The 12437-nt window shown below is 40.1% G+C and overlaps 2 protein-coding genes across 3 annotated transcripts; one reads left to right on the forward strand and one right to left on the reverse strand.

Annotated features, from left to right (window-relative positions):
* Positions 1-1375: 1375 nt before the first annotated feature.
* LOC135609513 (14-3-3-like protein D) lies at positions 1376-5434 on the reverse strand. The gene is made up of 7 exons (XM_065102861.1): positions 5268-5434; positions 4854-5160; positions 4690-4777; positions 4028-4137; positions 3796-3944; positions 1657-1694; positions 1376-1563 (listed from the first exon to the last, which is right to left on the reverse strand). The coding sequence occupies exons 1-7, from the start codon at positions 5338-5340 to the stop codon at positions 1561-1563; spliced, it is 768 nt and encodes a 255-aa protein (XP_064958933.1). The 5' UTR covers positions 5341-5434; the 3' UTR covers positions 1376-1560.
* A 2438-nt stretch (positions 5435-7872) lies between these two features.
* On the forward strand, positions 7873-10997 carry LOC135609505 (uncharacterized). Of its 2 annotated transcripts, none has more exons than XM_065102845.1 (3): positions 7873-8843; positions 9725-9835; positions 10412-10997. In XM_065102845.1, exons 1-3 carry the CDS (start codon positions 8046-8048, stop codon positions 10436-10438), a joined length of 936 nt encoding a protein of 311 aa, XP_064958917.1. In that variant the 5' UTR covers positions 7873-8045; the 3' UTR covers positions 10439-10997. The 2 variants fall into 2 exon arrangements, with proteins under 2 accessions (XP_064958917.1, XP_064958924.1); XM_065102852.1 differs by having other exon boundaries at positions 7950-8843; positions 9731-9835; positions 10412-10576.
* Positions 10998-12437: the final 1440 nt, after the last annotated feature.

Below are 12437 nucleotides of genomic sequence, written 5' to 3' on the forward strand. Positions count from 1 at the left end.
TTCCCCTCCCTCCTTCCTTCGCATGGCCTACCATGCCAAGCATTGCTCATGCCTCGTTGAGCTACTCTGTTTCCTTGATTGAGCGATGACAAGAGACAAAAGCAATGAGAAGAAATGAGCAATGACACACTTTCTTCGGCATAGGTGGCTTGAAATCCAAGAGGCGAAGAATGGGCTAAGGACAAGGCCACACATGAGGACAAGGGGTAATCTCATCAAATGAAGGTGGTAGAAAAGAGCAAGACGACATTTGAGAGCGACAAATAAAGGCACAACGATAGCAATTGACAAGGTGGGAACCAAAGGTATTCTCTCTTGCTCTTATAGCAAAAAGAGAACAATTCATTGTGTACTAACAGCTAACAGCAACATTTCCTCATTCTTTTCAATTAGAATGAGATTTGTTATCAATCATCAAACAAAACCCCCCAATCTCACTATGCACCTTAAGAAGCAAAACACCTCCTCCTGAGAAGCTTAGCTAAACAGTTCTATCGTTTGGATCGTTCCTTTCCAATTTTCGTGGTAGAAAATTTAATGGCTGTAAGCTTGAAAAATAAAAATAAAAAATAAGGATTAAAATTTTATATCGTACCAAAGTTTCGAGCTAGAACATACCGAATAGTACACCTAATTTAGACATAAAATCTTCGAAAAAAAATTATTAAGATAGAGTTATTAAATTAGAAATAAATATAATAATAATAATAATATAAATTTAACTAAACCAATATAAATTAGGTAAGAATATATAATTATAAATTAGGTAAAAATATTTTTATATATCTTTTTTTATTCATATTTCGATCCGTTATGAATTATTTTTTTTTTGTAAATATTAAAATATTTATAGATAAATTATTTAAATTATTAATTCATAAATTGTTATTTTGTAAAGTTTAAGAGTGTAAATATGAAAAAGAAAACTTAAAGATAAATTAAGAGAGTGTGAAAATGAAATGGAATGAAATAAGAGAAGATAAGTTAAAAAACCGCTAAAAAAGAGCTTCAACGACCAGTTGGAGCACTATTATAGATCAATAATGATCATAATTGATCGAGTTGTGCCGGATGATAACAATTAAAATTTCGATCATTATCGTCCAATATACCCATATATCATCCAATATCAAGCGATATTGAGCGTTCCGTCCGATAGCGACCGATCCATGTACCAGTATGCTGTTGGATCGTTACGTACCGCTCGTATCAGACAATATTATTTGAAATTAAAAACCTTAATGGAAAGTTAGAATTGTGAGAAAACCACAAAAAATTGAAACTTCACTCCAATACAGGAATTTAGGTAGGACTTAACACAGGCACACTGTGATGTTGATATATCTACTGAAGACATGACAATGAAGGAATCAGATTCAGCGCCAGTAGATTTCAAAGCCATTCCATTGAGATAAAATTCCAACGGCAACATAAATATTCACTACAGGCACGAGAAGGAAAGCTAGTACTTGAAGATTACCCTCGACCAGCCCATACATGCCACAATGTACTTCAATGGCGAATTTATCTTTGCTGTTCTGACCCTACAGTTGGCTGAACTCACTGCAAAATTTATTTGCAGATATTAAAATGGTGAGCTCTAGAAAAACTTGGCTCCAAAACTTATACGGCATCAGATAAGCATATAAATCCTACCTGTGCATCTTCACCTGCACCGCTCTTTGCAGTATCCTCTGCAGAGGCCAATAAGAACATCAGCAATCAGGGTGCAAACATGACAGATAATCAAGTTAAGATCACGAGAAGTGAATAACCGAAAATATAAGAAAAGTAAGCTTTTGCTGGGTTGTACTGCCAGGGTGAAGTTTAGAAAATAAATTAAACACTCACAAACAGCACAGAAGGTCACCGAGAATCCACAGTTTCCCAAATGTTTTATTTAAGGGATAGGAATCAGAATGAATTCACATAGTTTCATCTCGTAAAGGTTGATATATCTGTAAGGCGCCATCACACTTCAGCATGAGAAAGCCAAAGAAAAAGTTATCCACCCAACTCCAATTAAGTAGCAGGATCTCATATTGTGATCCATGCTAATCTTACTGCCACGAACCAAATATTACATGAGTACTTTTTGCACATTATGACATAAAGATGTCACTCTGCTAACAAATAGCAAGAACCTGCATTGAGAACCTCAGAGCCCATTTGGCATTATTTCTATATTCTATGTTTTAAGAATAAGAAACAACAAAAATATTTTTGTTTTAACTTAAAACTAAGATTTGATCATCACAATTTAACTTAAATTCTATTCCCAAAGAAGGACTAGGTCTGATGGTTGCTGGTAACTGGTATTTATTTAAGGAAGAAGATACTTATTAATCACTACTTCCAAAAATTCTAGAAACAAGTAAAATGCTTTAATAAAATAAAAAAAAAAGTCAGAAAAAAAACTATCAGTTTAGATTTTTACAAACAAAAGACATAAAAATGAAGGGGGAAAAAGAAAAGCTAAACAGGTTTTATCTTTATGTTCTCATAGAGGAGATGCTCCGAAGATAGAAACACCCTTATCCTATATATGACAATATAACCTGATACTTGATTATTGTGTATTGATTTACATGAACAAGCAAACTAAATTAGGAAAATGTGGAGTAAGTGCAAATGTTTAGCATCCTCAAAAAAATTATGGGCAAACCAAATATGACTAAATTAATAGTGAATAATGCATTTGGAGACAAATTACTTTCTTGCATATGCCAACAGTTAAGAAACAACAGAGGTAAAAGAGAAAGCAAACTGAAGCAATGAGCAAATATGCATCATCAAATTTCTCAAGCAGTTATATTCAAGGGAAAGAAGTGTCATTGGATCTAATGACAATATGGATAATGTAAATACAAGCACAGCCAGTGCCAGGGCTTTCAATTTATTGGGAAAGAGGTCAGTAATCTCCTGGTTGTGCTAGTCTATCATAGATGAGGTAGACACTCAGACATGCATAAGAAGTCAAAATAGTATCCATCAGACAAACTATTATGAATGACTTTTAAAATGAGCAGTACATCAATACCTCTATCTAATTTAGTTCAAAAAATATATAAATAAATCTTAAGAACCATGGCTTACTGTTCAGAAAATATACAAGAATGTGTCTAGGTGACCATTTACAGGATCTATCACCAATGTGCCTTTGCATGCAGCATTTACTGACCAGATGCTGGGAACAAATAGGCATCAGATGTCTATAATAGCATCAGCTGCCATTTGGTAGGTCAGGGTTCTTCTAACACATAAAATAATAGCTTTTCTCAAATAGAACCATACATTTCCAGATCATGCTAAAAATATTTTAGTGCATTTAAGAATCTTGAATTTTTGCTAAAGCATCTAAGAATCCAAAGTTTAGATTGCCACTGTTCCTTAGTCAAGTCACTGGTTGGTTGTACCTTTTTTTGTCCATACCTGTGGACAAATTCCATGTCACATCTAATCTGGATAAACTTTCCCACTCTAACTTGAAGACATCTTCAATGTAACAAAAGGGAAGGATTCACAAATATCTAAAAGAAAGTGAGTAAAAGAGTCTGTTCTTTTCCTTTTTGTTTTGCTGGTACAATGTGCAACTTTGCCAAGAAAATGTCTAACGTCATGTATAACAAAGCTTTACATAAATGCCAGGCAAAACATCTTTATGCTCCAAGCTTATGCATAGCTATGAACATCCCAATATGCCTTATTCGAATATGCAAGCACAAAATAAACTTCACAATGCAATAAAATCAGAACAAGCATGGACCACCACCCCAATATTAGAATTGCTATTACCTCCATCCTCAGGGATGTCAGAGGTCCACAATGTGAGGTTATCCCTCAGAAGTTGCATAATTAATGTGCTGTCTTTGTACGATTCCTCATTCAATGTATCCAGCTCAGAAATTGCTTCATCAAAAGCTTGCTTGGAAAGGTGACAAGCCCTGGAAATGGATTTAAATGACATGTAATCTGGAACAAAACCATCTGAATGATGTCAAATAAGTAAAACTGTAGCAGGTCATACCTTTCAGGTGAGTTCATGATCTCATAATAGAACACAGAGAAATTCAATGCCAAACCAAGGCGAATTGGGTGTGTAGGAGGCAGATCTGCCTCAGCTGTACTGGTAGCTGCCTGTTGAATGGTTCCAGACAATAAAAAAAAATCACTACAGCAAAACACTACTCTGTAAACAATATGAATAAGGTTACATCACAAGTCTAGTGTAGCACATACCAACACATTTTCCAGGATGAATCCAAAGTTCACTAACCAAAATAGAGTAGCTAAATAGTTTGTTCCAACTATAATATATTGCTTTCATTAGGCAAAGTAAATAGCCAAGATGAAGAGATGAGAGATGAGAAAGATACAGGAGGGGGCAATGAGAGATCAGAGAGCAAGATATGACAAGATGAAGTCAATTAACATATGACAACCAGAACATCACAAGAGAGGAGAGCAAGATATCCTTAAATCATGACAGTTAACTAATAATAGAAAGACCATGACAAAGTAATCAAGAACTACATTATCAATCAATGACTCTGATATAGATAGAAGTGCAACAAAATATCATTTTTAGAAGGAATCTCAAAATGTCGCTACCTAAGGCAGCTACTTGAGATGAAACAGATATAGAGCCAAAAATAATAGAAAAAGTTAAAACTTGAGTCAAAACACTACCTGATATGCTTCCAAAGACTTGTCTGTAGCCTCCTTCCTCTCATTGCCAGTCTTGAATTCTGCCAAGTAGCGATAATAATCTCCCTTCCTGTAATCAAACCAAACAAAAAGGTCAGACCTCAGAAATTTATGTGCATTTACCCAACATCTCAGATCAGGCTCACATCTTGTAGAAGAAAATCGATGACTCCCCGGCGGTGGAGGACGGGATTAGATGCTCGTCGATCAAGGTCATGATGTCGCTGCAGATGCCGGAGAGCTCCGATTCCGCCTTCTGCCGGTACTCCTTGATCTGCTTGACATGATGCTCATTGCCTCTGGCCTTTTCCTTCTGTTCGATCGAAGAGAGGATCCTCCACGAGGCCCGCCGCGCCCCGACCACGTTCTTGTACCCCACCGACAGCAGGTTTCGCTCCTCCACGGTGAGGTCGACGTCTAGGCTCGCCACCTTCTTCATCGCGTCCACCATCTCTGCGCCCAGTAAACGTCACCAAAAACCCGAATTTAGGGGATCCGACGGCGCCAGCAAAGCCCTAGGGTTCAGAGATCTAGAAGAGAGGAGCGAGGGCGATTCGTACCGTCGTAGCGCTCGGCCTGCTCGGCCAGCTTGGCGATGTAGACGTAATTCTCGCGATCTCTCTGCGACGCCATGGGAGGTCGTATCGCATCGATCTGTTCCTCTTCCTCGTCCTCGTCTTCCAAGGCTTGGGTCTTCGGCGACAGCTACTCCGAGATGCGTGTAGAGGTCTGATGATGGAATCCTCGACCGTTGGATCTCCGGCATCTTGGTCAACCTGACCATTTGGGATCGAACGGCGAGAAAATGAATACACGCAGATTCATGTAATATTTCATAAGTGATAGATGAATTCACGAGAAAATATCATATATGTCATTTAATATATATTTATTTCTCTAATAGGGAAAGATATAAAAGGATATGATTATATGAAACATTGCTTGATGAGTACCACTCAATACAAAGTTGCACAGAAAATATGCAACAATAAGAAAAAAAATATTAAATTTTTAATGAAGAATCAAATTCATTTGAATAAATTTAAGTATAAAAAGATTATTAGGTTAAAAAAAAGGGACCTTAAAAATAAGATTTAATTTGTATTTCTAGACCTTTGTGGGAAGAGGATATGTTAAAACACTTTGAATGCTCTTAAGATTTTTTTTTAATAGATTAAGATAAGATAGAATGAAAGAATGCTCCTAAGTGTCACAATCAAATAAATTTAAAACAAGAACTACAAAAAACCAATTAACATAACTCCTCCTCAGATGGGTTGACAGATTACAGGACATCTGTTAAATCATAAAAGAGGGCATGGATCATGCATAATATTGAACTAGTAAAAATAATGAACATGGGATAAAAATTGTTTCATTGATAGCAGTGGTCCAACAGATATATATGACTGTGAAGATACTACATGTTTACAGAACAACTTCCCCTGGATGTTGAAAATGCATTGCATAAAGGCTTTCCTTCAGGAACATGACCATGTGTTCTACATGCCTATGGTGGGTGGGGCTCTCTCAAGGAATGGATATGCCTTTTTATTTGTTTCAAAAATAAAAACAGTTTAAATTAATTTAAACATCAAATTACACCAGTGCCTAAGAGATCATCACTCATAAAAAGATTCAATGCCTCAGGCTACTTCCCTTGAAGCAAAAAAGAGGCTCTAGATGATCTAGCTTTGTTTGTCAACCAGTTGGCACATCTATTTTCCTTACAAAAAATATGATAGATTTTTACATCCAAAAAAAAAAAAAGCAAGTTCAGAATGTTGGCACAAGAAAGAAATGGGTAAGGCATATATAGCAAGAGTCATTGTTAATTATGGCAGTTGATTATATATACTGTAGTATCCTGTTTGAATCTCCAGAAATGTCTACAGGAAGTTACCACAACATTTAGCACTCAAGATATATTACCCTGTGATGAATTTATACCACAAATATGAAAAAAATACTGAAGTAACTCTTTTGTCAAGAGTTTATACTTATGCACTAAAGATTTCTTATGATAGATTCCTAATCTAGACAGAACAAATCAACTTTTTTAAATCAGTTCTACAGCAATAGTGCAAACAAAAAGAAGATATGTATTCTTCACCAACATGAGAAACAACAGCAAGAAGAGAACCTAAGAAAACAATGTATGAGAGTAAGACACACTCATGTTGCACCACAAGATACCAATCACAAGGTTACATAAAATTTAGGGGGATCGAGACTCTACCATCTTGATCCAAATCTATCAGTGAAAGCATGCTTGACAAGTCTATTGTGACAATAAAAGTGAATTTATCAGGAAGAAAGCATAATGTGCATGTCCACTTTAGATGAGAGTACAATGGAGTATGCACAGATGTGCTCTAAATAGCATGAAGTGCTCTAAATACATGAGCATCAAATAGCCCCAATCCCAATCAAGGAAAAGCTTCCCAAAAGGTACAACTGTAAAATGCCATCCCAATCCAAACAAACCTAAAAGAATTGAAGCAACAACAACAAAGAAAATTTGAGTTTTCCGAAATTTCCATAACCGAATACATAGCCCAAGATCAAATGTCGATGAAAATAACAGTGGAAGCCAGATATCATTATGAGCAAAAACATGAACCCAAAACCAGAAGAGTTTTAATAGCGAATCAAGAACAAGAGTCGACCCAACACCTGCCGCATTGAGATATGTCACAATGCAAATAGCACAAAAAAAACGAATCTTTTCTACACTCCGAGAACCGAACCAATCCTCCAAGATCCAAGATCCAAGATCGAAGAAAAAGAGAGTAAAAACCTGAGAAAATAGTGGAGCAAAGAGCAGAGAGATCCCCAAGAATCGGAGGGTAACCGCCAGGCGAGCTGCTTTGACGATCGGATCGAGGATGCTGATGGTGGTGAAGAAGGGGCACGCCACATATCAGCCAAAAAGAAGCGGGGAGAAGGAGACGCGTGCCAGCGGGAAACGGGTCGGAAAGTTGAATCCAATTTTTGTAACGGGTCAGATCCGTTAGGCGTTTACGTGGCTGTTGTCAGTCGAATCGGGTTCGTCCGCGTCCGACCCGATCCGAGCTTTGTTATTGACCATATTGTGTGTTTTTCCCGTAGCCATTCGAGTCCGTGAAATCTTGACCGTTTGTTCACCAATTTCACCAGTACGTATACACGAACGGTCAGGATCGGAGGATCAGAATCATCGCACTCCACCCGCGGTCGCGTCACTCACTGCGAGCGCTTCCCCACCGAACGCCAGCTTCACTCCCTCCTTCGGGAGCGGTCAACTCACCTCGTCGTTTCGCTCCTTTCGTCGCTGCCACGCCACCTGTGCTGCCGCCATGGACCCTCGACGCGTGCCGCGGGCAGACCTCGAGCGGTTTAGGGCGGAGGAGGTCCTCTACCTCCACTCCCTTTGGCGGCGCGGCCCCCCTCCCAACCGCAACAGTAACCTTGGCCCTAGTCCCGGGCCTGCCCTCCATCCCGCCCCCGCCGCCTTCAAGAAGAAGTCGAAGCAGGAGAAGAGGGGGAAGAAGGAGAAGGCCGCTGCCGCCCGCACCGACTCCGGGCCGGAATGGCCCTCGATTCCCGCGCCGGACACCAACGCGGTGCCCACCACGTGGGGCGATTTGGCGCCCCCTCAGGCCGCGGCTACCAGCATGCCCGTTTCCGCTGAGGATCAGGCCCGAGTAGCTGCGGCTCAAGCCCAACATAACGGGTTGAAGGCCTCCCAGGATTTCTTCTCCGAAGAAGACGACTCCGATGAGGACGAGGAAGATGAGGAAGACGATATGGAGGAGAATGATGGGGCAAAGATGGGACCTTTCAGGTTCTTTACGGAGCTATTTGTGAAGGATGGTGAGCTGAGGGAGTACTACGAGAAGAATTATGAGAAAGGGGAGTTCTCTTGCTTTGCGTGTGCAGGAATTGGGTCGAAGAGGGTGAGGAGATTCCGAAATTGTATGGGACTCGTGCAGCATGCGAAATCAACATCGAAGGCAAAGAGGAGGGGAGCACACCGGGCATTGGCGAAAGCTGTGTGCCAGGTTCTTGGTTGGGACATCAAGAGGCTTCCAAGCTTTGTTCTTGATACGGCAGTCTCTCTCGGCCGGTCCTTGTCTGATGCTGGCAAAACCCAGGTAACTTGCAATACTTGTTCTTAAGATGTAAATCCATTACTTTGAACATCTCTGTGATCTGTGTGAAGGGCGATAACATTTTAGCTTAATCAATTTTCTTCCCCTTCGAGAATTGCCTAAAGATTTAGTTTCTTTGTTACAATTTGAAGGATGATACCAGGTTAATTGCATTGAACATTCCTTCATGGTAAATTCATTATCTTGCAGTTGTCATACTATGTGAATGACGATGATAGCTTAAATCATAAGCATCTTCCTTTGTTAATTGCTTAAAGATTTAGTTTCCTGCTAATTATATTTAGATGATCAGTGTAATGTACATCGTTGTATTCATTTGCTTAATGTCAATGGTTATTAAATATGATGCATGACAACATGGAAAAAGAGGAAATCTCAACTCAGAGAAAAGACCTTTTTCATAAGAAAGAAAAGATCCATAAGGTAATGGTTCCGGAGATCGCTTGGGGAGACACTACCATATATGTCGAAACAACTTGTTGAAACTTTACTGCTCAGAGTATCTTGTGTCATTTTGTTTGTTTAAATTTGTTGTTGCATCATGACACTTAGCATTGTGGAAAACTGCTATGGCAAATCCTACGGTAGCATATAATTATAACCCTCAATTTGTATGTAGTTTGTTTAATTGCCTGTCATATCATAATCAAGAGCAGAGGTAATATGCAGAGGGTTAGTTATCTGCGTAGTGATTGACAAGATCATAGAAATGCCTGGTGTATGTTTCATATCTTTGCTTCTATGCATCTTTATCATCATGAGTGTTGTCAAATTTTGAAATTTTGGAGCTTCGCTGTGGTAACCACATAAAGTCTGGAGTAAGATAATATGCGTGTATTTGGCTCTCATGGTTTTCTTCTTAGATGCAGGACGATGTGCAGAAAGATGTCATAGAGAACGAGGAAGAACTTCCCGGGGATACGATCCAGAATATAGACGCAATTAATGGAAACCTCACAGAGAATATATTTGAGGTATATAGATCTTCCTGTAAATGTACCGATGCATGCATTTCTTAAAACTTTTCTTAAAATCGCATGAGAATCTTCAACTACATTGAAAAGTTGAAGAGTCTGATTTTTTTGGTATTTTAATATGTTTCCTTAATATTTTCAATTTTCTTTTTGCCTTTGATTCCTTTGGACTCCCCTAAGTCTATCAGTACTAGTAAACAACCATAGCAGTGCAACATGAACCCAGAGGGAAAAAAAGGATGTTTCAGATAACTTATTGTTTTCTTTGATCGACATGAAACTTCAGTTTGTAAAGCAGCAAATGTGAAAGTATGTTTATGCATGGGATTTTCACTGTGATTGGTGATTTCAATCCTCTTATATTAATGTGGAGGCTTATTATGCCTCTTGCTGAACTTTTACGGCCTGATTGTACAAAACCTGACTTTGATTAACTCCTTTATCCATGACATGCATGACGTCAATTTTTCAAACATTTCCAACCTTTGGATTATTGCACTCAGAAGTCATATTTATTTCACAAGTGTAGTACATCCATGACATGATCGTGCACCATCATCACCTTATTTTTTGTAGAGGGCTTCTCTCCCATTACAAGAATAAACAAAGGCCATCTCAGATTTGATAGACCTGCTGGAGCCGGAAAGACATGTCAAGAAACAACAGCCTCCGAGAACATAGTCAGTGGTGTTACTTCTGGTGCTTCTTGCTTGGAGATTGTCGAGTATCATCTGAGCAGATTGATACCTCCTTTCTTGCGTGCCGGGTGCAATAACATCAGGCTGTCATGGCTGTCTTTGTTGCCACAAACATTAGGGCTTATATTTGGCGCTGGAGTAGCCTGCTTCTGTGGCAAAGAAAGCTTTGTTGTGGTTTTCATGGAACATTGTTGCACTCTTACTATGCTTCACTGAATTGTGTTCTGACCAAATAGAAATCAGGTGGAAACACATTAAAGCAATAGTATTGCACAAAGTACATTCCATCACTGTATATCTGAGGTCAAAGTTGCAGATTTGTGCAGTCAATTGTGCTTCCCGGCTGTGATATGCATGCATGCAACTGCAACCAACATGGTTCTTGTGGAATGCAATCTGACAGAGTGAGGCACTGTAACATTTTGTGAGTATATATTCTACAGAAGAGAATAATGCTTACTGTAGAGATCATTCCATGTTCTGGTCTTCACAAATGTTCTCATGAAACAACCAGATGTATTCTTCACTGTATGCGAAAGGGGAGTGGTTGAGAAGAAGATGAAGAAAATATCAAGTAAAAGCTTAATGAAGGCTCATCTTTTACTTGAAAAAATTAAAAGGGAAGAAAAACATTTCTAAGAATCAAAATTGATGTAATTAGTATTTTTCACCTATCGAAATCCAACATACATATGGATCTTAATCAACTATAGCCACCGGTACTTACAACATACATATGGATGGATTCTTTCCTATTCCGAATACTATTTGCACGTTAGACACTTATTAGATTGATCGTCGATAAATTCTTATCAGACACACTTGATAGGACAAGTTTTGCCCAGAACACATCATGGCTAATGCTACATGTCACCACACACGCGAAATGAATGCGTACCTCAAACCTCTGTACGGCATAACCAAACCCAGTAAACTCGGAACGACATTGCCTCGTACTGTCACGAACGGTCGTCGCGCACCCGCAACAACTCCGTTCAACGAACCGTTCGTCGCTCACACCCGCATGTACAGCTGCTTGACAGCATGTTTTCTTATGGTTTTGGGTCATTTTGCTTGTAAATATGTAAGTTCGAACAAGCTGCAGCGTTGTAAAGCGACCGTTCACCGAACCGAGCAAAACAGCCCCAAAACAGCCCAAAACGGCTCCGTTTTCGCGTGCCGCGGGAGGTGAGCGGAGTGCTGCCTCCGCTCACCAAAATGTCAGCCAGCTCAGACCCCAGGAACCCCCCGGGTGGCACATGGCTGGATGGGGCTTCGGTTATATACCGGGCGTAGACACTCTTTCGCAAGTTCGCACGTGACCTTTACGGGAACTTGGTGTTGCGTCCGGGACCAGGTGAGCGGCTGTTTGTGGGCTTGCAGCTGTTCGTTCATCCTTGAAAGCCTTGTTTTTCCCCCTCTCCCTCTTTTCTCTTGTGCACACAAGGTGTTCGACGAATTGCTTGTAAAGCTTTCCCTTTCGCGAGACTTCGGGACTTGTCCGTTGCTCGTTCTTTCGATCTAACTCTCTTTCTCTTTTACAGGTCCTTCGGGACCTGCGAGAGGTTACAAAGTGGGCTGATCCTTGCGGAGCAAGATCGCAAGGGCGAAGCGCGACTTAGGCAACGCAAGCTAAGTTCGCGTCTTTGCCGCAAGAGTGACTCGCGACTTAGGCAACGCAAGCTAAGTTCGCGTCTTTGGCCGCAAGGGTGCCGCACGCCTTAGGCAATTCCAGCTAAGGTCGTGACATTGTGGTATCAGAGCGGGCAAGCTCTTCGATCGAACAGCGAACGAACTTCGCAACTTCGCCATGGCAAAGCATCGTGGCGAATCAAGCAAGACGGGGCAAGCCGGACCCTTGCCCCAAGCAGCCGCAGGTGGGCTGCATGTGCACACTCGCTCTC

Source organism: Musa acuminata, chromosome BXJ1-2 (genome assembly GCF_036884655.1).
Source record: "Musa acuminata AAA Group cultivar baxijiao chromosome BXJ1-2, Cavendish_Baxijiao_AAA, whole genome shotgun sequence".
Classification (NCBI taxonomy): domain Eukaryota; kingdom Viridiplantae; phylum Streptophyta; class Magnoliopsida; order Zingiberales; family Musaceae; genus Musa; species Musa acuminata.